At 52.1% G+C, this 26,707-nt stretch overlaps 1 protein-coding gene across 2 annotated transcripts in view; it reads left to right on the forward strand.

Moving 5' to 3' along the window:
* LOC122559232 (cytosolic 10-formyltetrahydrofolate dehydrogenase-like) overlaps positions 1-26,348 on the forward strand; it is a 291,390-nt gene extending 265,042 nt beyond the window's left edge. For both annotated transcript variants that reach the window (XM_087994041.1, XM_087994042.1), the window contains 4 exons: positions 2,447-2,612; positions 5,426-5,531; positions 5,747-5,946; positions 24,507-26,348. In XM_087994041.1, coding sequence (XP_087850167.1) covers positions 2,447-2,612; positions 5,426-5,531; positions 5,747-5,946; positions 24,507-24,562 — 528 coding nt within the window. In that variant the 3' untranslated portion in view covers positions 24,563-26,348. The remainder of the gene's footprint in view (positions 1-2,446; positions 2,613-5,425; positions 5,532-5,746; positions 5,947-24,506) is intronic.
* The last annotated feature ends 359 nt before the right edge of the window (positions 26,349-26,707 follow it).

Consider the following 26,707-nt stretch of genomic DNA (forward strand, 5'->3'; position numbering starts at 1 on the left):
TTAGCTCTCTCTTTAGGTCTTTCCTGGCTAACTTGTAACTCTCACACACCCGAACTGAGCCTTCACATTTCATCCTAACATAAGCTGTCTTCTTCCTCTTGACCAGAGATTCCACTTCCTCAGTAAACAAAGATGAATCTTTTCTTTATCATTGCAACCTGCTTCAGAAATTTGGCCCCTTTATTGTCATCAAAAAAGCTCAACTGCACATCATTTTGGCAATTATCTCACCAGGTTATTTGGTTATCCAGTTAAATCACAGGATTTCCTAAAAAACACAAGTTCCTTTACTGAACTGAAAACTAAAAGCTCATTTAACGTTACTTGATAAATGTGAGGTGCTGCATTTTGGAAAAGCATATTAGAGCAGGACTTATAGACTAATGGTAAAGTCCTGGGGAGTGTTGCTGAATAAAGAGACCTTGGAGTGCAGGTTCATAGCTCCTTGAAAGTGGAGTCGGAGGTAGATAGGATAGTGAAGAAGGTATTTGGTATGCTTTCCTTTATTGGTCAGAGCACTGAGTACAGGAGTTGGGAGGTCATGTTGCGGCTGTACAGGACATTGGTTAGGCCACTGTTGGAATATTGCGTGCAATTCTGGTCTCCTTCCTATCGGAAAGATGTTGTGAAACTTGAAAGGGTTCTGAAAAGATTTACAAGGATGTTGCCAGGGTTGGAGGATTTGAGCTACAGGGAGAGGCTGAACAGGCTGGGGCTGTTTTCCCTGGAGCGTCGGAGACTGAGGGGTGACCTCATAGAGGTTTACAAAATTATGAGGGGCATGGATAGGGTTAATAGACAAGGTCTTTTTTTTGAGGTGCGGGAGTCCAGAACTAGAGGGCATAGGTTTAGGGTGAGAGGGGAAAGATATAAAAGGGACCTAAGGGGCAACTTTTTCACACAGAGGGTAGTGCGTGTATGAAATGAGCTGCCAGAGGAAGTGGTGGAGGCTGGTACAATTACAACATTTAAAAGACATCTGAATGGGTATATGAATGGGACGGGTTTGGAGGGATATGAGCGGGGTACTGGCAGGTTGGGTTGGGATATCTGGTCAGCATGGACGAGTTGGACCAAAGGGCCTGTTTCCATGCTGTACATCTCTATGACTCTACTTTAAAACCAAGTTCCAAGAAATAAGAATATACTATAAACCTTCGTCACAGCTCCATACTGCCCCCAAAATAGAAAGGTATCCTCAAGAGGCAATTTCATTTTCTGGTAGCAATCCCTCATCACTATTTCTACTATATATTAAAGCTAATATTATATTGACGTTACACAGATCGGAATTTCCATAACAATCATATTCCACACAAATCCATTTGGCTGATGAATTTGTTTCCCTCCATATCTTGATTAAAATGTGGCTCTAATATTGTCCCTTTCCACTGCGTGCATTATTTTCAAATTGAATGGTTGCAGTATTAAACTCCAATGGAACACACTCAGATGTATGTCATAGAATCATTCCAGTAAAATGAGAGGATAATGATCCATATAAGGAACATTCTTTGGAGACTAATGTTGTGGAGCCAACACTGGGCTTAATTAAAAACAGAACTCTGCAGATCCTGGGCATCTGAAATGAAACCAGAACATACGGGAGAAACTCAGCAGATCTGGCAGCATTTGTGAAGAGAAAAACAGAATTAACAGTTCAAAGAAACATAGGAGTAGGAGTAGGCCATTTAACTTCTCTAGCATGTTTCATCATTCCATGAGATCATGGCTGACCTGTGGTTTAACTCCATATAACTGCTTTTGGCCCATATTCCTTAATACCTTCACTTAACAAAAAATATGATCCACCACAGATTTAAAATTAGCATCCACCGCTGTTTGTGGAAGAGAATTCCAAACCTCTCCCACCCTTTGTGTGTGCAAGTGCTTCCGAACATTTCTCCTGAACAGTCTGGCACTAATTCTCAGGCTATGCCCCTAGTTCACGAATCCCCAACCAGTGTGAATAGTTTGAATTTATCTACCCTGTCTTTTCCTGTTATTGTCATGAGTACTTAATCAGATTGTCCCTTAACTTTCTAAAATACAGAGAAAATAACCTATTTTGTATACTTTCTCCTCAGAACTTAACCCCTGAAGTCCAGGTGTCATTTTTGTAAACCTACATTGATCTCCCTCCAAGGACAATCTATCCTTCCTCAGGTGTAATGCCTAGTTTTGTTCCAAGTCAGCTTTAACCAGGGTGTTGTATAACTGAAACACGACTTCTGCATTCCAATCAGCCAGCATTCCATTAGCTTTCTTGATTATTTTCAGCATCTGTTTGTGACATTTATGCACTTGAACCCTCAAGTCTCTTTGGACATCCGCTGTATTTAAATCCCTACCATCTAGAAAGGTCCCCTGACCCATCCTTTCAAGTCCATTGAGACCCTTCTTCAGAATTCATTTCTATCCTTCTTCCTTTTTTACTATCTGACAGGTTGAAGAAGTAAAGAAAATGAAGATTGGCAATCCTCTGGACAGGTCAACAGACCATGGACCTCAGAACCATAAGGCCCACTTGGACAAGCTGATTGAGTATTGTGCTACAGGGGTGAAGGAAGGGGCCACACTCGCATATGGAGGGAAGCAAGTCCCACGGCCAGGTGTGTGAATGCAGCAGGATTTACACAAACAGTAACCTCAGGACCCAGACAAATCCCAACGTGTTCCTATCACAGATGACTGATCAAAAACAACTTGAATTTGTTTAGTACATTTGGAACACCCCATGGTAAAATTCCAGCACTTTATCAATTATTGTCATTGTCTGCACACAGGAAGATAGTTGTGCATAGCAAGATCCCACAAGCAGTACTCCAACAATGGCTCACTGCATAGAACATACATAGAACATAGAACTATACAGCACAGTACAGGCCCTTCGGCCCTCAATGTTGTGCCTGCCTCTTATCCTACTCTAAGATCAGACTAACCTACATATCCTTCCATGGTAAAAACAATGACTGCAGATGCTGGAAACCAGATTCTGGATCAATGCTGCTGGAAGAGCACAGCAGTTCAGGCAGCATCGAGGAGCTTCAGCAAAAGGGCTTTTGCCCGAAACGTCGATTTTGCTGAAGCTCCTCGGATGCTGCCTATCCTTCCATGGGCCTATCCAAGAGTCGCTTCAATGTCCCTAATGTCTCTGACTCTACTCCCACCGCTGGCAGTGCATTCCCCGCACCCACCACTCTCTGTGTAAAGAACCTACCTCTGATATCTCCCCTAAACCTTCCCCCAGTCACCTTAAAATTAGGCCCCCTCATGATAGCCATTTCCACCCTGGGGTAAAGGCTCTGGCTATCCACTCTATCTCTGCCTCTCATCATCTGGGACATCTCTATCAAGTCACCTCTCATCCTTCTTCACTAAGAAAAGCCCTAGCTCCCACAACCTTTCTTCATAAGCCATGCCCTCCAGTCCAGGCAGCATCCTGGGAAATCTCCTCTACACCCTCTCTAAAGCTTCCACACGCTTCCTATAATGTGTTAATCATGTTGTTTAAGGTTGAAATGCATGCTATGAAAAATGGCACATTCAACAGTACAGACCCTCCGACAGTGTTGCACTCCCTCAGCACTGACCCTCCGACAGTGTGGCACTCCCTCAGTACTGACCCTCCAACAGTGCGGCACCCCCCAGCACTGACCCTCCGACAGTGTGGCACTCCCTCAGCACTGACCCTCCGACAGTGCGGCACTCCCTCAGCACTGACCCTCCGACAGTGTGGCACTCCCTCAGTACTGACCCTCCGACAGTGTTGCACACCCTCAGCACTGACCCTCCGACAGTGCGGCACTCCCTCAGCACTGACCCTCCGACAGTGTGGCACTCCCTCAGTACTGACCCTCCGACAGTGTTGCACACCCCCAGCACTGACCCTCCGACAGTGTGGCACTCCCTCAGCACTGACCCTCCGACAGTGCGGCACTCCCTCAGTACTAACCCTCCGACAGTGCGGCATTCCCTCAGTACTGACCCTCCGACAGTGTTGCACACCCTCAGCACTGACCCTCCGACAGTGCGGCACTCCCTCAGTACTGACCCTCCGACAGTGTTGTACTCCCTCAGCATTGACCCTCCGACAGTGTGGCACTCCCTCAGCACTGACCCTCCAACAGTGCGGCACCCCCCCAGCACTGACCCTCCGACAGTGCGGCACTCCCTCAGCACTGACCCTCCGACAGTGCGGCACTCCCTCAGCACTGACCCTCCGACAGTGCGGCATTCCCTCAGCACTGACCCTCCGACAGTGCGGCACTCCCTCAGCACTGACCCTCCGACAGTGCGGCATTCCCTCAGCACTGACCCTCCGACAGTGCGACACTCCCTCAGCGTTGACCCTCCGACAGTGCCCGCTCCCTCAGCACTGACCCTCCGACAGTGCCGCACTCCTCAGCACTGACCCTCCGACAGTGCGGCACACCCTCAGCACTGACCCTCCGACAGTGCAGCATTCCCTCAGCACTGACCCTCCGACAGTGCGGCACTCCCTCAGCACTGACCCTCCGACAGTGCAGCATTCCCTCAGCACTGACCCTCCGACAGTGCGGCATTCCCTCAGCACTGACCCTCCGACAGTGCGGCACTCCCTCAGCACTGACCCTCTGACAGTGCGGCATTCCCTCAGCACTGACCCTCCGACAGTGTTGCACACCCTCAGCACTTGCCCTCCGACAGTGCGGCACTCCCTCAGCACTGACCCTCTGACAGTGCGGCATTCCCTCAGCACTAATCCTCCGACAGTGTTGCACACCCTCAGCACTTGCCCTCCGACAGTGCGGCACTCCCTCAGCACTGACCCTCTGACAGTGCGGCACTCCCTCAGCACTGACCCTCCGACAGTGTTGCACACCCTCAGCACTTGCCCTCCGACAGTGCGGCACTCCCTCAGCACTGACCCTCTGACAGTGCGGCATTCCCTCAGCACTAATCCTCCGACAGTGCGGCACTCCCTCAGCACTGACCCTCCGACAGTGCAGCATTCCCTCAGCACTGACCCTCCGACAGTGCGTCACTCCCTCAGTACTGACCCTCCGACAGTGCGTCACTCCCTCAGTACTGACCCTCCGACAGTGCGGCACTCCGTCAGCACTGACCCTCCGACAGTGCGGCACTCCCTCACCACTGACCCTCCGACAGTGCGGCACTCCCTCAGGACTGACCCTCCGACAGTGCGGCACTCCCTCAGGACTGACCCTCCGACAGTGCGTCACTCCCTCAGTACTGACCCTCCGACAGTGCGGCACTCCCTCAGCACTGACCCTCCGACAGTGCGGCACTCGCTCAGCACTGACCTCCAACCTAGCACAGGGTTAGAGTAAAGTTCCTTGTACACTGTTTCCCATTGAACATTGCCTGGATATGAACAGGATATATTGTGTACAATCACTGTGAGCTTCTGGTTCTTTTACAGGATTTTTCTTTGAACCGACAGTGTTTACTGATGTACAGGACAGTATGTTCATTGCGAAGGAGGAATCCTTTGGGCCGATCATGATTATCTCCAAATTTCAAAACGGGTAGGTTCTCTCAAACTCCCTGCTCCCCACTCACTGCAAAAGAGATGTGATAAATTATGCAGCACAGGGCAGACTGAGGGATGATGATGGAATGCTTAATAATTGTGACACTGAGTCTGCTCTGGGCTGAAGGTGAGTCATATCCGATAGGCATAGGGTGACGACAGCATTGTTAAGTGATGTTGTTGTGCCAACTCTGGGTTTTTTTTCAACAGGGATCTCGAAGGGGTCCTGACACGAGCTAATGACACCGAGTATGGTTTGGCTTCAGGCGTGTTCACCCGTGATCTCAGCAAAGCTCTGTACGTCAGTGAGAAACTACAAGCTGGAACTGTCTTCATCAACACCTACAACAAAACGGATGTGGCAGCACCATTCGGGGGCTTTAAACAATCTGGCTTTGGCAAGGATCTAGGTACAGTACCTGCCCGACCTCCAGGATCAGGGGCTGCTCTATACACACAAACCAAACAGCCAAAGGTCCACTCCAGATGGCACGGTATCACAAGGAAGAGTATGCTGATAATTGCACCGCACTGTCCCACTAACTGCCACAGTAAAGTCCCACTAACTGTCACCGCACTGTCCCACTAACTGTCACCGCACTGTCCCACTAACTGTCACCGCACTGTCCCACTAACTGTCACCGCACTGTCCCACTAACTGCCACTGCACTGTCCCACTAACTGTCACAGCACTGTCCCACTAACTGTCACCGCACTGTCCCACTAACTGCCACTGCACTGTCCCACTAACTGTCACAGCACTGTCCCACTAACTGCCACTGCACTGTCCCACTAACTGTCACCGCACTGTCCCACCAACTGTCACCGCACTGTCCCACCAACTGTCACAGCACTGTCCCACTAACTGTCACAGCACTGTCCCACTAACTGTCACAGCACTGTCCCACTATCTGCCACCGCACTGTCCCACTAACTGCCACCGCACTGTCCCACCAACTGTCACCGCACTGCCTCACTAACTGTCACAGCACTGTCCCACTAACTGCCACCGCACTGTCCCACCAACTGTCACCGCACTGCCCCACTAACTGTCACAGCACTGCCCCACTAACTGTCACAGCACTGTCCCACTAACTGTCACCGCACTGTCCCACTAACTGTCACCGCACTGCCCCACTAACTGTCACAGCACTGTCCCACTAACTGTCACCGCACTGTCCCACTAACTGCCACCGCACTGTCCCACCAACTGTCACCGCACTGCCCCACTAACTGTCACAGCACTGTCCCCTTAACTGTCACAGTACTGTCCCACTAACTGCCACCACACTGTCCCACTAACTGTCACAGCACTGTCCCACTAACTGTCACCGCACTGTCCCACTAACTGCCACCACACTGTCCCACTAACTGTCACAGCACTGTCCCACTAACTGCCACTGCACTGTCCCACTAACTGCCACCGCACTGTCCCACTAACTGTCACAGTACTGTCCCACTAACTGCCACCACACTGTCCCACTAACTGCCACAGCACTGTCCCACTAACTGTCACCGCACTGTCCCACTAACTGTCACAGTACTGTCCCAAAAACTGCCACCACACTGTCCCACTAACTGTCACAGCACTGTCCCACTAACTGTCACCGCACTGTCCCACTAACTGTCACCGCACTATCCCACTAACTGTCACCGCACGGTCCCACTAACTGTCACCGCACGGTCCCACTAACTGCCACCACACTGTCCCACTAACTGCCACAGCACTGTCCCACTAACTGCCACTGCACTGTCCCACTAACTGCCACCGCACTGTCCCACTAACTGTCACAGTACTGTCCCACTAACTGCCACCACACTGTCCCACTAACTGCCACAGCACTGTCCCACTAACTGCCACTGCACTGTCCCACTAACTGCCACCGCACTGTCCCACTAACTGTCACAGTACTGTCCCACTAACTGCAACCACACTGTCCCACTAACTGTCACAGTACTGTCCCACTAACTGCCACCGCACTGTCCCACTAACTGTCACAGTACTGTCCCACTAACTGCCACCACACTGTCCCACTAACTGTCACAGTACTGTCCCACTAACTGCCACCGCACTGTCCCACTAACTGTCACAGTACTGTCCCACTAACTGCCACCACACTGTCCCACTAACTGCCACAGCACTGTCCCACTAACTGCCACCGCACTGTCCCACTAACTGTCACAGTACTGTCCCACTAACTGCCACCACACTGTCCCACTAACTGTCTCCGCACTGTCCCACTAACTGTCACCGCACTATCCCACTAACTGCCACCGCACTGTCCCACTAACTGTCACCGCACTGTCCCACTAACTGTCACAGTACTGTCCCACTAATTGCCACCACACTGTCCCACTAACTGTCACAGTACTGTCCCACTAACTGCCACCGCACTGTCCCACTAACTGTCACAGCACTGTCCCACTAATTGTCACCGCACTGTCCCACTAACTGCCACCACACTGTCCCACTAACTGCCACGGCACTGTCCCACTAACTGTCGCGGCACGGTCCCACTAACTGCCACCACACTGTCCCACTAAGGGTCACAGCACTGTCCCACTAACTCTCACCACCCTGTCCCATTAACTGCCACCGCACTGTCCCACCAACTGTCACCGCACTGTCCCACTAACTGTCACAGCACTATCCCACTAACTGTCACCGCACTGTCCCACTAACTGTCACCGCACTGTCCCACTAACTGCCACCACACTGTCCCACTAACTGCCACAGCACTGTCCCACCAACTGTCACCGCACTGTTCCACTAACTGTCACCGCACTGTCCCACTAACTGCCACCACACTGTCCCACTAACTGTCACCGCACTGTTCCACTAACTGTCACCACACTGTCCCACTAACTGTCACCGCACTGTCCCACTAACTGTCACCGCACTGTCCCACTAACTGTCACAGCACTGTCCCACTAACTTTCACAGCACTGTCCCACTAACTGTATCCACACTGTCCCACTAACTGCCACCGCACTGTCCCACAACTGTCACCGCACTGTCCCACTAACTGCCACCACACTGTCCCACTAACTGTTACCGCACTGTCCCACAACTGTCACAGCACTGTCCCACTAACTGCCACAGCACTGTCCCACTAACTGCCACCACACTGTCCCACTAACTGTCACCGCACTGTCCCACTAACTGTCACAGCACTGTCCCACTAACTGCCACAGCACTGTCCCACTAACTCCACAGCACTGTCCCACTAACTGCCACCACACTGTCCCACTAACTGCCACAGTACTGTCCCACTAACTGCCACCGCACTGTCCCACTAACTGACACCGCACTGTCCCACTAACTGTCACAGTACTGTCCCACCAACTGTCACCGCACTGTCCCACTAACTGGCACAGCACTGTCCCACTAACTGCCACCACACTGTCCCACCAACTTTCACCGCACTGTCCCACTAACTGGCACAGCACTGTCCCACTAACTGCCACCACACTGTCCCACTAACTGTCACAGTACTGTCCCACCAACTGTCACAGTACTGTCCCACCAACTGTCACCGCACTGTCCCACCAACTGTCACCGCACTGTTCCACTAACTGTCACCGCACTGTCCCACTAACTGCCACAGCACTGTCCCACCAACTGTCACCGCACTGTCCCACTAACTGTCACAGCACTGTCCCACTAACTGTCACAGCACTGTCCCACTAACTGCCACCACACTGTCCCTCTATCTGTCACAGTACTGTCCCACTAACTGTCACAGTACTGTCCCACTAACTGCCACCGCACTGTCCCACTAACTGCCACCGCACTGTCCCACTAACTATCACCGCACTGTCCCACTAACTGTCACCGCACTGTCCCACTAACTGTCACAGTACTGTCCCACTAACTGCCACCGCACTGTCCCACTAACTGACACCGCACTGTCCCACTAACTGACACCGCACTGTCCCACTAACTGTCACAGTACTGTCCCACCAACTGTCACAGTACTGTCCCACCAACTGTCACCGCACTGTCCCACTAACTGTCACAGTACTGTCCCACTAACTGCCACCGCACTGTCCCACTAACTGCCACAGTACTGTCCCACTAACTGTCACCACACTGTCCCACTAACTGTCACAGCTCTGTCCCACTAACTGTCACAGCACTGTCCCACTAACTGTCACCGCACTGTCCCACTATCTGTCACCGCACTGTCCCACTATCTGTCACCGCACTGTCCCACTAACTGTCACAGCACTGTCCCACTAACTGTCACCGCACTGTCCCTCTATCTGTCGCAGTACTGTCCCACTAATTGTCGCAGCACTGTCCCACCAACTGCCACCACACTGTCCCACTAACTGTCACCGCACTGTCCCACTAAATGCCACCACACTGTCCCACTCACTGTCACAGCACTGTCCCACTAATTGTCACAGCACTGTCCCACTAATTGTCACCGCACTGTCCCACTAATTGTCACAGCACTGTCCCACTAACTGTCACAGCACTGTCCCACTAACTGCCACCACACTGTCCCTCTATCTGTCACAGCACTGTCCCACTAACTGTCACAGCACAGTCCCTCTATCTGCCACAGCACTGTCCCACTAACTGCCACAGCACTGTCCCACTAACTGCCACCACACTGTCCCTCTATCTGTCACAGCACTGTCCCACTAACTGCCACCACACTGTCCCTCTATCTGTCACAGCACTGTCCCACTAACTGCCACCGCACTGTCCCACTAAGTGCCACCGCACTGTCCCACTAACTGTCACCACACTGTCCCACTAACTGTCACCGCACTGTCCCACTAACTGCCACCACACTGTCCCACTAACTGCCACCGCACTGTCCCACTAACTGTCACCGTACGGTCCCACTAACTGTCACCGCACTGTCCCACTAACTGTCACCGCACTGTCCCACTAACTGTCACGTACTGTCCCACTAACTGCCACCACACTGTCCCACTAACTGTCACAGTACTGTCCCACTAACTGCCACCGCACTGTCCCACTAACTGTCACAGTACTGTCCCACTAACTGCCACCGCACTGTCCCACTAACTGTCACAGTACTGTCCCACTAACTGTCACCGCACTGTCCCACTAATTGTCACAGTACTGTCCCACTAACTGTCACCGCACTGTCCCACTAATTGTCACAGTACTGTCCCACTAACTGTCACCGCACTGTCCCACTAATTGTCACAGTACTGTCCCACTAACTGCCACCACACTGTCCCACTAACTGCCACCGCACTGTCCTACTAACTGTCACCGCACTGTCCCACTAATTGTCACAGTACTGTCCCAATAACTGCCACCGCACTGTCCTACTAACTGCCACCACACTGTCCCACTAACTGTCACCGCACTGTCCCACTAATTGTCACAGTACTGTCCCACTAACTGCCACCGCACTGTCCCACTAACTGACACCGCACTGTCCCACTAACTGCCACACTGTCCCACTAACTGTCACCGCACTGTCCCACTAACTGTCACCGCACTGTCCCACTAACTGTCACAGTACTGTCCCACTAACTGCCACCACACTGTCCCACTAACTGCCACCGCACTGTCCCACTAACTGTCACCGCACTGTCCCACTAACTGCCACCACACTGTCCCACTAACTGTCACTGCAGTGTCCCACTAACTGCCACCACACTGTCCCACTAACTGTCACCGCACTGTCCCACTAACTGCCACCGCACTGTCCCACTAACTGTCACAGCTCTGTCCCATTAACTGTCACAGCTCTGTCCCACTAACTGTCACAGCACTGTCCCACTAACTGTCACCGCACTGTCCCACTAACTGCCACCACACTGTCCCACTATCTGTCACCGCACTGTCCCACTAACTGTCACAGCACTGTCCCACTAACTGTCACAGCACTGTCCCACTAACTGTCACCGCACTGTCCCTCTATCTGTCGCAGTACTGTCCCACTAATTGTCGCAGCACTGTCCCACTAACTGCCACCACACTGTCCCACTAACTGTCACCGCACTGTCCCACTAACTGCCACCACACTGTCCCACTCACTGTCACAGCACTGTCCCACTAATTGTCACAGCACTGTCCCACTAACTGTCACCGCACTGTCCCACTAATTGTCACAGCACTGTCCCACTAACTGTCACAGCACTGTCCCACTAACTGCCACCACACTGTCCCTCTATCTGTCACAGCACTGTCCCACTAACTGTCACCACACTGTCCCTCTATCTGTCACAGCACTGTCCCACTAACTGCCACAGCACTGTCCCACTAACTGCCACCACACTGTCCCTCTATCTGTCACAGCACTGTCCCACTAACTGTCACAGCACTGTCCCACTAACTGCCACCACACTGTCCCTCTATCTGTCACAGCACTGTCCCACTAAGTGCCACCGCACTGTCCCACTAAGTGCCACCGCACTGTCCCACTAACTGTCACAGTACTGTCCCACTAACTGTCACAGTACTGTCCCACTAACTGCCACCGCACTGTCCCACTAACTGTCACCGCACTGTCCCACTAACTGTCACCGCATTATCCCATTAACTGCCACCACACTGTCCCACTAACTGTCACTGCACTGTCCCACTAACTGTCACCGCACTGTCCCACTAGCTGTCACAGTACTGTCCCACTAACTGCCACCACACTGTCCCACTAACTGTCACAGTACTGTCCCACTAACTGTCACCACACTGTCCCACTAACTGTCACAGCACTGTCCCACTAACTTTCACCGCACTGTCCCACTAACTGCCACCGCACTGTCCCACTAAGTGCCACCGCACTGTCCCACTAACTGTCACCGCACTGTCCCACTAACTGTCACCGCACTGTCCCACTAACTGTCACAGTACTGTCCCACTAACTGCCACCGCACTGTCCCATTAACTGCCACCGCACTGTCCCACTAAGTGCCACCGCACTGTCCCACTAACTGTCACCGCACTGTCCCACTAACTGTCACCGCACTGTCCCACTAACTGTCACCGCATTGCCCCATTAACTGCCACCGCACTGTCCCACTAACTGTCACTGCACTGTCCCACTAACTGTCACTGCACTGTCCCACTAACTGCCACAGCACTGTCCCACTAACTGTCACCACACTGTCCCACTAACTGTCACAGCACTGTCCCACTAACTGTCACAGTACTGTCCCACTATCTGTCACTGCACTGTCCCACTAACTGTCACAGTACTGTTCCACTTACTGTCACCTCACTGTCCCACTATCTGTCACAGTACTGTCCCACTAACTGCCACCACACTGCCCCACTAACTGTCACAGCACTGTCCCACTAACTGCCACCGCACTGTGCCACTAACTGCCACTGCACTGTCCCACTAACTGCCACCACACTGTCCCACTAACTGTCACAGTACTGTCCCACTAACTGCCACCGCACTGTCCCACTAACTGTCACAGCACTGTCCCACTAACTGTCACAGCACTGTCCCACTAACTGCCACCACACTGTCCCACTAACTGCCACAGCACTATCCCACTAACTGCCACCGCACTGTCCCACTAACTGCCACCGCACTGTCCCACTAACTGTCACAGTACTGTCCCACTAACTGCCACCACACTGTCCCACTAACTGTCACCGCACTGACCCACTTACTGTCACAGCACTGTCCCACTAACTGCCACCACACTGTCCCATCTAACTGTCACAGCACTGTCCCACTAACTGCCACAGCACTGTCCCACTAACTGCCACTGCACTGTCCCACTAACTGCCACAGCACTATCCCACTAACTGCCACTGCACTGTCCCACTAACTGCCACCGCACTGTCCCACTAACTGTCATAGTACTGTCCCACTAACTGCCACCACACTGTCCCACTAACTGTCACCGCACTGTCCCACTTACTGTCACAGTACTGTCCCACTAACTGCCACCACACTGTCCCATCTAACTGTCACAGCACTGTCCCACTAACTGCCACAGCACTGTCCCACTAACTGCCACTGCACTGTCCCACTAACTGTCACCACACTGTCCCACTAACTGTCACAGCACTGTCCCACTAACTGTCACCGCACTGTCCCACTAACTGCCACTGCACTGTCCCACTAACTGCCACTGCACTGTCCCACTAACTGTCACAGTACTGTCCCACTAACTGCCACCACACTGTCCCACTAACTGTCACCGCACTGTCCCACTTACTGTCACAGCACTGTCCCACTAACTGTCACCGCACTGTCCCACTAACTGTCACAGCACTGTCCCACTAACTGTCACAGCACTGTCCCACTAACTGCCACTGCACTGTCCCACTAACTGTCACCGCACTATCCCACTAACTGCCACCGCACTGTCCCACTAACTGCCACCGCACTGTCCCACTAACTGCCACCGCACTGTCCCACTAACTGTCACAGCACAGTCCCACTAACTGTCACAGTACTGTCCCACTAACTGCCACCACACTGTCCCACTAACTGTCACAGCACTGTCCCACTAACTGCCACAGCACTGTCCCACTAACTGCCACCGCACTGTCCCACTAACTGTCACCACACTGTCCCACTAACTGTCACAGCACTGTCCCACTAACTGTCACAGCACTGTCCCACTAACTGTCACAGTACTGTCCCACTAACTGCCACCACACTGTCCCACTAACTGTCACAGTACTGTCCCACTAACTGCCACCACACTGTCCCACTAACTGTCACAGCACTGTCCCACTAACTGCCACTGCACTGTCCCACTAACTGCCACCACACTGCCCCACTAACTGTCACAGTACTGTCCCACTAACTGCCACCACACTGTCCCACTAACTGTCACAGCACTGTCCCACTAACTGCCACTGCACTGTCCCACTAACTCCCACCACACTGTCCCACTAACTGTCACAGCACTGTCCCACTAACTGCCACTGCACTGTCCCACTAACTGCCACCACACTGTCCCACTAACTGTCACAGCACTGTCCCACTAACTGCCACCACACTGTCCCACTAACTGCCACAGCACTGTCCCACTAACTGCCACTGCACTGTCCCACTAACTGCCACTGCACTGTCCCACTAACTGCCACCGCACTGTCCCACTAACTGCCACTGCACTGTCCCACTAACTGTCACCGCACTATCCCACTAACTGCCACCGCACTGTCCCACTAACTGTCACCGCACTGTCCCACTAACTGTCACAGCACTGTCCCACTAACTGTCACCGCACTGTCCCACTAACTGTCACAGTACTGTCCCGCTAACTGTCACCGCACTGTCCCACTAACTGCCACAGCACTGTCCCACTAACTGCCACAGCACTGTCCCACTAACTGCCACCGCACTGTCCCACTAACTGTCACCACACTGTCCCACTAACTGTCACAGCACTGTCCCACTAACTGTCACAGCACTGTCCCACTAACTGTCACAGTACTGTCCCACTAACTGCCACCACACTGTCCCACTAACTGTCACAGTACTGTCCCACTAACTGCCACCACACTGTCCCAGTAACTGTCACAGCACTGTCCCACTAACTGCCACCACACTGTCCCACTAACTGTCACAGTACTGTCCCACTAACTGCCACCACACTGTCCCACTAACTGCCACAGCACTGTCCCACTAACTGCCACCGCACTGTCCCACTAACTGCCACCGCACTGTCCCACTAACTGCCACCGCACTGTCCCACTAACTGTCACAGTACTGTCCCACTAACTGCCACCACACTGTCCCACTAACTGTCACAGCACTGTCCCACTAACTGCCACCGCACTGTCCCACTAACTGCCACCACACTGTCCCACTAACTGTCACAGTACTGTCCCACTAACTGCCACCACACTGTCCCACTAACTGTCACAGCACTGTCCCACTAACTGCCACTGCACTGTCCCACTAACTGCCACCACACTGTCCCACTAACTGTCACAGCACTGTCCCACTAACTGCCACCACACTGTCCCACTAACTGCCACAGCACTGTCCCACTAACTGCCACTGCACTGTCCCACTAACTGCCACTGCACTGTCCCACTAACTGTCACAGCACTGTCCCACTAACTGCCACCACACTGTCCCACTAACTGCCACAGCACTGTCCCACTAACTGCCACTGCACTGTCCCACTAACTGCCACCACACTGTCCCACTAACTGCCACAGCACTGTCCCACTAACTGCCACTGCACTGTCCCACTAACTGCCACCGCACTGTCCCACTAACTGCCACAGCACTGTCCCACTAACTGCCACCACACTGTCCCACTAACTGCCACAGCACTGTCCCACTAACTGCCACTGCACTGTCCCACTAACTGCCACCACACTGTCCCACTAACTGTCACAGTACTGTCCCACTAACTGCCACCACACTGTCCCACTAACTGTCACAGCACTGTCCCACTAACTGCCACCACACTGTCCCACTAACTGCCACAGCACTGTCCCACTAACTGCCACAGCACTGTCCCACTAACTGCCACTGCACTGTCCCACTAACTGCCACCGCACTGTCCCACTAACTGCCACCGCACTGTCCCACTAACTGTCACAGTACTGTCCCACTAACTGCCACCGCACTGTCCCACTAACTGTCCCCGCACTGTCCCACTAACTGTCACCGCACTATCCCACTAACTGCCACCGCACTGTCCCACTAACTGTCACAGCACTGTCCCACTAACTGCCACTGCACTGTCCCACTAACTGTCACCGCACTATCCCACTAACTGCCACCGCACTGTCCCACTAACTGTCACCGCACTGTCCCACTAACTGCCACCGCACTGTCCCACTAACTGCCACCGCACTGTCCCACTAACTGTCACAGCACAGTCCCACTAACTGTCACAGTACTGTCCCACTAACTGCCACCACACTGTCCCACTAACTGTCACAGCACTGTCCCACTAACTGCCACAGCACTGTCCCACTAACTGCCACCGCACTGTCCCACTAACTGTCACCACACTGTCCCACTAACTGTCACAGCACTGTCCCACTAACTGTCACAGCACTGTCCCACTAACTGCCACCACACTGTCCCACTAACTGTCACAGTACTGTCCCACTAACTGCCACCACACTGTCCCACTAACTGTCACAGCACTGTCCCACTAACTGCCACTGCACTGTCCCACTAACTGCCACCACACTGCCCCACTAACTGTCACAGTACTGTCCCACTAACTGCCACCACACTGTCCCACTAACTGTCACAGCACTGTCCCACTAACTGCCACTGCACTGTCCCACTAACTCCCACCACACTGTCCCACTAACTGTCACAGCACTGTCCCACTAACTGTCACAGCACTGTCCCACTAACTGCCACTGCACTGTCCCACTAACTGCCACCACACTGTCCCACTAACTGTCACAGCACTGTCCCACTAACTGCCACCACACTGTCCCACTAACTGCCACAGCACTGTCCCACTAACTGCCACTGCACTGTCCCACTAACTGCCACCGCACTGTCCCACTAACTGTCACAGTACTGTCCCACTAACTGCCACCACACTGTCCCACTAACTGCCACCGCACTGTCCCACTAACTGTCACCGCACTATCCCACTAACTGCCACCGCACTGTCCCACTAACTGTCACCGCACTGTCCCACTAACTGTCACAGTACTGTCCCGCTAACTGTCACCGCACTGTCCCACTAACTGTCACAGCACTGTCCCACTAACTGCCACAGCACTGTCCCACTAACTGCCACCGCACTGTCCCACTAACTGTCACAGCACTGTCCCACTAACTGTCACAGCACTGTCCCACTAACTGTCACAGTACTGTCCCACTAACTGCCACCACACTGTCCCACTAACTGTCACAGTACTGTCCCACTAACTGCCACCACACTGTCCCAGTAACTGTCACAGCACTGTCCCACTAACTGCCACCACACTGTCCCACTAACTGTCACAGTACTGTCCCACTAACTGCCACCACACTGTCCCACTAACTGTCACAGCACTGTCCCACTAACTGCCACTGCACTGTCCCACTAACTGCCACCACACTGTCCCACTAACTGTCACAGCACTGTCCCACTAACTGCCACCACACTGTCCCACTAACTGCCACTGCACTGTCCCACTAACTGCCACTGCACTGTTCCACTAACTGCCACCACACTGTCCCACTAACTGCCACAGCACTGTCCCACTAACTGCCACCACACTGTCCCACTAACTGCCACCGCACTGTCCCACTAACTGCCACCGCACTGTCCCACTAACTGTCACAGTACTGTCCCACTAACTGCCACCACACTGTCCCACTAACTGTCACAGCACTGTCCCACTAACTGCCACTGCACTGTCCCACTAACTGCCACCACACTGTCCCACTAACTGTCACAGTACTGTCCCACTAACTGCCACCACACTGTCCCACTAACTGTCACAGCACTGTCCCACTAACTGCCACTGCACTGTCCCACTAACTGCCACCACACTGTCCCACTAACTGTCACAGCACTGTCCCACTAACTGCCACCACACTGTCCCACTAACTGCCACAGCACTGTCCCACTAACTGCCACTGCACTGTCCCACTAACTGCCACTGCACTGTCCCACTAACTGTCACAGCACTGTCCCACTAACTGCCACCACACTGTCCCACTAACTGCCACAGCACTGTCCCACTAACTGCCACAGCACTGTCCCACTAACTGCCACTGCACTGTCCCACTAACTGCCACCGCACTGTCCCACTAACTGTCACAGCACTGTCCCACTAACTGCCACCACACTGTCCCACTAACTGCCACAGCACTGTCCCACTAACTGCCACTGCACTGTCCCACTAACTGCCACTGCACTGTCCCACTAACTGTCACAGCACTGTCCCACTAACTGCCACCACACTGTCCCACTAACTGCCACAGCACTGTCCCACTAACTGCCACTGCACTGTCCCACTAACTGCCACCGCACTGTCCCACTAACTGCCACCGCACTGTCCCACTAACTGTCACAGTACTGTCCCACTAACTGCCACCACACTGTCCCACTAACTGTCACAGCACTGTCCCACTAACTGCCACTGCACTGTCCCACTAACTGCCACCACACTGTCCCACTAACTGTCACAGTACTGTCCCACTAACTGCCACCACACTATCCCACTAACTGTCACAGCACTGTCCCACTAACTGCCACCACACTGTCCCACTAACTGCCACAGCACTGTCCCACTAACTGCCACAGCACTGTCCCACTAACTGCCACTGCACTGTCCCACTAACTGCCACCACACTGTCCCACTAACTGTCACAGCACTGTCCCACTAACTGCCACCACACTGTCCCACTAACTGCCACAGCACTGTCCCACTAACTGCCACAGCACTGTCCCACTAACTGCCACTGCACTGTCCCACTAACTGCCACCGCACTGTCCCACTAACTGCCACCGCACTGTCCCACTAACTGTCACAGTACTGTCCCACTAACTGCCACCGCACTGTCCCACTAACTGCCACAGCACTGTCCCACTAACTGTCTCCGCACTGTCCCACTAACCGCCACCGCACTATCCCACTAACTGCCACCGCACTGTCCCACTAACTGCCACCGCACTGTCCCACTAACTGCCACCACACTGTCCCACTAACTGTCACCGCACTGTCCCACTAACTGCCACCACACTGTCCCACTAACTGCCACAGCACTGTCCCACTAACTGCCACTGCACTGTCCCACTAACTGCCACCACACTGTCCCACTAACTGTCACAGCACTGTCCCACTAACTGCCACCACACTGTCCCACTAACTGCCACAGCACTGTCCCACTAACTGCCACTGCACTGTCCCACTAACTGCCACCGCACTGTCCCACTAACTGCCACCGCACTGTCCCACTAACTGTCACAGTACTGTCCCACTAACTGCCACCGCACTGTCCCACTAACTGTCTCCGCACTGTCCCACTAACTGTCACCGCACTATCCCACTAACTGCCACCGCACTGTCCCACTAACTGTCACAGCACTGTCCCACTAACTGTCACAGCACTGTCCCACTAACTGCCACCGCACTATCCCACTAACTGTCACCGCACTGTCCCACTAACTGTCACAGCACTGTCCCACTAACTGTCACCGCACTGTCCCACTAACTGTCACAGTACTGTCCCACTAACTGTCACCGCACTGTCCCACTAACTGTCACAGCACTGTCCCACTAACTGTCACCGCACTGTCCCACTAACTGTCACCGCACTGTCCCACTAACTGTCACCGCACTGTCCCACTAACTGCCACCGCACTGTCCCACTAACTGTCACTGCACTGTCCCACTAACTGTCACCGCACTGTCCCACTAACTGTCACAGCACTGTCCCACTAACTGTCACCGCACTGTCCCACTAACTGCCACCGCACTGTCCCACTAACTGTCACTGCACTGTCCCACTAACTGTCACAGTACTGTCCCACTAACTGTCACCGCACTGTCCCATTAACTGCCACCGCACTGTCCCACTAACTGCCACCGCACTGTCCCACTAACTGTCACTGCACTGTCCCACTAACTGTCACTGCACTGTCCCACTAACTGCCACCGCACTGTCCCACTAACTGCCACCGCACTGTCCCACTAACTGTCACAGCACTGTCCCACTAACTGTCACAGCACTGTCCCACTAACTGACACCGCACTGTCCCACTAACTGTCACAGCACTGTCCCACTAACTGTCACCGCACTGTCCCACTAACTGTCACAGTACTGTCCCACTAACTGTCACCGCACTGTCCCACTAACTGTCACCGCACTGTCCCACTAATTGCCACCACACTGTCCCACTAACTGTCACAGTACTGTCCCACTAATTGCCACCAAACTGTCCCCTTAACTGTCACAGCACTGTCCCACTAACTGTCACCGCACTGTCCCACTAACTGTCTCCGCACTGTCCCACTAACTGTCACCGCACTGTGCCACCAATTGCCACCACACTGTCCCACTAACTGTCACAGTACTGTCCCACTAATTGCCACCACACTGTCCCACTAACTGTCACAGTACTGTCCCACTAACTGCCACCGCACTGTCCCACTAACTATCACCGCACTGTCCCACTAACTGTCACAGTACTGTCCCATTAACTGTCACCGCACTGTCCCACTAATTGCCACCGCACTGTCCCACTAACTGTCACCGCACTGTCCCACTAACTGTCACCGCACTGTCCCACTAACTGCCACAGCACTGTCCCACTAACTGTCACCGCACTGTCCCACTAACTGCCACAGTACTGTCCCACTAACTGCCACCGCACTGTCCCACTAACTGTCACCGCACTGACCCACTAACTGTCACAGTACTGTCCCACTAACTGCCACCGCACTGTCCCACTAACTGTCACCGCACTGTCCCACTAACTGTCACCGCATTGTCCCATTAACTGCCACCGCACTGTCCCACTAACTGTCACTGCACTGTCCCACTAACTGTCACAGTACTGTCCCACTAACTGTCACCGCACTGTCCCACTAACTGTCACCGCATTGTCCCATTAACTGCCACCGCACTGTCCCACTAGCTGTCACTGCACTGTCCCACTAACTGTCACAGTACTGTCCCACTAACTGTCACCGCACTGTCCCACTAACTGTCACAGTACTGTCCCACTAACTGTCACAGTACTGTCCCACTAACTGTCACTGCACTGTCCCACTAACTGTCACTGCACTGTCCCACTAACTGTCACAGTACTGTCCCACTAACTGTCACCGCACTGTCCCACTAACTGTCACAGTACTGTCCCACTAACTGCCACCACACTGTCCCACTAACTGTCACAGTACTGTCCCACTAACTGCCACCACACTGTCCCACTAACTGTCACAGTACTGTCCCACTAACTGCCACCACACTGTCCCACTAACTGTCACAGCACTGTCCCACTAACTGCCACAGCACTGTCCCACTAACTGCCACTGCACTGTCCCACTAACTGTCACCACACTGTCCCACTAACTGTCACCGCACTGTCCCACTAAGTGCCACCGCACTGTCCCACTAACTGTCACAGTACTGTCCCACTAACTGTCACCGCACTGTCCCACTAACTGCCACCACACTGTCCCACTAACTGCCACCACACTGTCCCACTAACTGTCACAGTACTGTCCCACTAACTGCCACCACACTGTCCCACTAACTGTCACAGTACTGTCCCACTAACTGCCACCGCACTGTCCCACTAAGTGCCACCGCACTGTCCCACTAACTGTCACCACACTGTCCCATTAACTGTCACCGCACTGTCCCACTAACTGTCACAGTACTGTCCCACTAACTGCCACCACACTGTCCCACTAACTGTCACAGTACTGTCCCACTAACTGCCACCACACTGTCCCACTAACTGTCACTGCACTGTCCCACTAACTGTCACCGCACTGTCCCACTAACTGTCACTGCACTGTCCCACTAACTGTCACCGCACTGTCCCACTAACTGTCACCGCACTGTCCCACTAACTGTCACCGCACTGTCCCACTAACTGTCACTGCACTGTCCCACTAACTGTCACCGCACTGTCCCACTAACTGTCACCGCACTGTCCCACTAACTGACACCGCACTGTCCCACTAACTGTCACTGCACTGTCCCACTAACTGCCACCGCACTGTCCCACTAACTGCCACAGCACTGTCCCACTAACTGTCACTGCACTGTCCCACTAACTGCCACCGCACTGTCCCACTAACTGTCACTGCACTGTCCCACTAACTGCCACCGCACTGTCCCACTAACTGCCACCGCACTGTCCCACTAACTGCCACCGCACTGTCCCACTAACTGTCACCGCACTGTCCCACTAACTGTCACTGCACTGTCCCACTAACTGTCACCGCACTGTCCCACTAACTGTCACCGCACTGTCCCACTAACTGTCACCGCACTGTCCCACTAACTGACACCGCACTGTCCCACTAACTGCCACCGCACTGTCCCACTAACTGTCACCGCACTGTCCCACTAACTGCCACCGCACTGTCCCACTAACTGTCACCGCACTGTCCCACTAACTGTCACCGCACTGTCCCACTAACTGTCACTGCACTGTCCCACTAACTGTCACCGCACTGTCCCACTAACTGTCACTGCACTGTCCCACTAACTGTCACCGCACTGTCCCACTAACTGTCACCGCACTGTCCCATTAACTGTCACTGCACTGTCCCACTAACTGACACCGCACTGTCCCACTAACTGTCACTGCTACACCCAGCAGCTATATGAACACATACTACACCAGGTAGCTATATGAACACATACTACACCAGGTAGCTATATGAACACATACTACACCCGGCAGCTATATGAACACATACTACACCCGGCAGCTATATGAACACATACTACACCCAGCAGCTATATGAACACATACTACACCAGGCAGCTATATGAGCACATACTACACCCGGCAGCTATATGAACACATACTACACCCGGCAGCTATATGAACACATACTACACCCGGCAGCTATATGAACACATACTACACCAGGCAGCTATATGAGCACATACTACACCCGGCAGCTATATGAACACATACTACACCCGGCAGCTATATGAACACATACTACACCAGGCAGCTATATGAGCACATACTACACCCGGCAGCTATATGAACACATACTACACCCGGCAGCTATATGAACACATACTACACCAGGCAGCTATATGAGCACATACTACACCCGGCAGCTATATGATCACATACTACACCAGGCAGCTATATGAACACATACTACACCAGGCAGCTATATGAGCACATACTACACCTGGCCGCTATATGAACACATACTATACCCGGCAGCTATATGATCACATACTATACCTGGCAGCTATATGAACACATACCATACCCGGCAACTATATGAGGGGATCGTGTCACACTGCATTCTACAGAATCCTGCAGCAGACCACAAAGTGGGGTCGCTGCTTTGCTTTGACTGCCTAAAATGAAAGCTTACTTTATTGGAATGTTTGTTTACAGAGGGAGGTGATGACCGAATAGTATTATCACTAAACTGTTAATCCCGAGATCCAGATGATGTTCTGGGGAGCCAGGTTGAAATCCCACCACAATGGTGGAATTTGCATTCAATATATTTCTGGAATTCAGGGTCTAATGATGACTATAAGTCAATTGTCAGAAAAACCCATCTGGATCACTAATGTCCTACAGGGAAGGTAGCTGCTATCCTTACCTGGTCTATCCTACATGAGACTCCAGACCCCACAGCAATGTGGTTGACTCTTAACAACTCTCTGAACAATTAGGGATGGGTAATAAATACTGACCTAGTCAGTGATACCCACATCCTGTGAATGAATAATGAAAAATATTATGGGATGGAGGTGTCACTGGCTGGGCCCAGTATTTATTGCCCATCCCTAGTTGCCCCCTTGAGAAGGGGGGGGTGAGCTGCCTTCTTGACCCGCTGCAGTCCACATGCTGTGGGTAGACCCACAATGCCCTTAGGGAGGGAATTCCAGGATTTTGACCCAGGGACACTAAAGGAACGATGATATATTTCCAAGTCAGGATATGCGGGGCTTGGAGGGGAACTTGCAGTGGGATGGTGTTCCCATGTACCTGCTGCCCTTGTCCTTCTAGATGGAAGTGGTCATGAGTTTGGGAGTGGATCCTGGCTGTCCCCCCTTTCCACCTTACAGCACCCCTCTACCCCCACCCCCATATAACTGACGTGCTCCCTGGTTGTGATCCTGTGGGGCACTGGAGAGTACTTAGTGAGGGTTAATTTCTCATGTGTCCTTGTCATTCTGGAACCAAGGCATTAACCGACAGGTCAACCCTGCTGTAATTTAATAGCCAGGGTCAGTAATGTGATTGAGGGCCAGAATGGCCTCCCTTGTGTTCCTCGGTTGATGGCAGAAGGAATTGGGATGAGGTAGCATCACTTCCTGCTGACTGTTACTATCCCTCTCTTATTTCACAGGACAAGAAGCTCTGAACGAGTATCTGAGGACCAAAACAGTCACCATTGAATATTAGCAACGGACTGAGAGCAGGAAAAGAAGTGAGATTGTTTGTTCCAGCGATTCTCATCACTGACCATGTCACTTTCTGAAAAAGGAATGAATAAACAGATAACCATTTCCTAATAATCAATAATGATGCAATTCTAGCAACACCTCTGACCCCATTCTCAGTATTTGGCCAATTGGTGGAAAACTGTAATTAACTGGATTGCTCTTTGAAAGGGCCGGAGCAGATTCGGGTGACTAAATGGTCACTTTCTGTCCTGTGCCATTCTATGAATCACTGATAACCAGTGTTATTGCCATCATTGATCTAGAGTCTGCATACAAAATCTTTGGCCTTAACTCCTCCATACTTTTACAATCAGCAGAAGTCAATCATCAATTAAATATTGGACGAGGGAGGAAGCCATAGGGGCACACTCTAAAGATGGACAATAAACACTGACCCAGCCAGTGACCCTCACAACCAACTGACAGATTTTTTAAAAATGTCCTTGAGCTTGCCCTGTGACCCTCCCAGCCTGGTTATACTCCCTTCCACCCTCTTCCATCAGGCAGAAGATACAAAAGTTTGAAAATACACACCAACAGATTTAAGAACAGCTTCTTCCCCGAGTTATCAGATTAATGAATGGACCTCTCAAGTATTAGAGTTGATTTTTCTCTGTGTAGCTGTAACATCATATTCTGCATTCTGTTCTATTAACCTGATGGAAGGTATAATTTGTCTGGATATCATGTAAAATGATACTTTCCACTGTGTCTCGGTACATGTGACAATAATAAATCTAATCAAAATCAAAATCAAATCAGATCACCTCAACATCACCACCAGTTTCGCTCCAAATCCCTTGCTGCCCTTTTCCAACAAGAATCCTGAAAATCTCCAACTGATGTCCACAAATCTTTGGGAATTCCAGTTTTCAACTCCCCGTTGTGTGGAGAATTGCTTTCTGACCACAGCCCTGCTCAGCCTGGTTTTAAATTTGAGGGAATATAATTTTGTTCTGGTCCCCTGACTCCCTGTACCAAACCCACCACAGATTCTCTCTGTCGACGCTATCAACTGTTTGATTCATTTAAACATCTCAGTAACACCATCCTCTCTGTCCAATCCTTGCTGCAAACTCTCCATCTCCTCTTTCTTCCCCCCCCCCCCCAACTCTATCTCTTCTGCTCTCTATCCCCATATTCTACACTTCTGCCCTTTCTCTCACCCCCACCCCAGTCTCTCTCCCTGGCTTGTTCTCTCTCTCTATCAAACAGGAATCAGTGACCTGCTCCATTACTATACTCTAGTTCCATTTTCTTTCCAGCCTAGTGACCACAGCTAATGACTGTACCCCTAGCCAGACAGCACATTTGAACTTTGGATTTTTCTCCTCAATATGAATTTTACAATCAAACTGTACAGAGCTCCGTTTGGGTCAACGAATCTGTGCCGTGTGCTGTACTGAGTAACTCACTCAGGCTGCAATTATGAGATTTCATTTCAACCCTTGGATCTTATCCAATGTGGATCCCAGGAATGTACCAGTCAGGATCCAGTCATGTTCACTAAACAAGGAGTAATCCACTGGAGAAATTACAGTGATTGGATATTCAGGCAATCTCTTGCTATACCTGGATTCAACTGGCCATTTGTACCCCTCAGAGGATTCCCGGAGATCCCTGGTGATTCACAAAGCAGTTTCCCTCCCCCCACCCCGACCATGTTTCCTTTTGCACTTTGCAGTCACTGTCAATGATTTGTACGTGATGTTTAATAGTTTGGTAATAAATGCTGTTGAATTAGATTTATTCTGCAATTGCTTGTTCTTAAGTCTCACAGCACAGAAGGTGGCCACTCAGCCCATCATATCTACACTGCCTCTCCAAATGAGGATCACACCCAGCACCTTCTTCCCAACACTTTGTATCTTGCTTCTTTCCAGATATTAATCTCATTCTCTTCTGAAAATCTCAGTTAAACCTCCATCCAGCAGGCTGACAGACAGAGTGGTCCTGATCCTAACCGTTCAACTGGTGAAGATTTCCTGATATCACTTTTGCCACTGTCATTCCATGACTGTGTAATTACAATATTCAATATTTTGTCAAGAAAGACAATTTGTCTTCAAAGTGAACAAACCAACTTACAGAAATGGCTTCCAGA

The sequence above is a fragment of the Chiloscyllium plagiosum genome, unplaced genomic scaffold (assembly GCF_037043375.1).
Source record: "Chiloscyllium plagiosum isolate Xiang-an unplaced genomic scaffold, Cpla_swu_hap1 HiC_scaffold_14, whole genome shotgun sequence".
NCBI classification, from domain to species: domain Eukaryota; kingdom Metazoa; phylum Chordata; class Chondrichthyes; order Orectolobiformes; family Hemiscylliidae; genus Chiloscyllium; species Chiloscyllium plagiosum.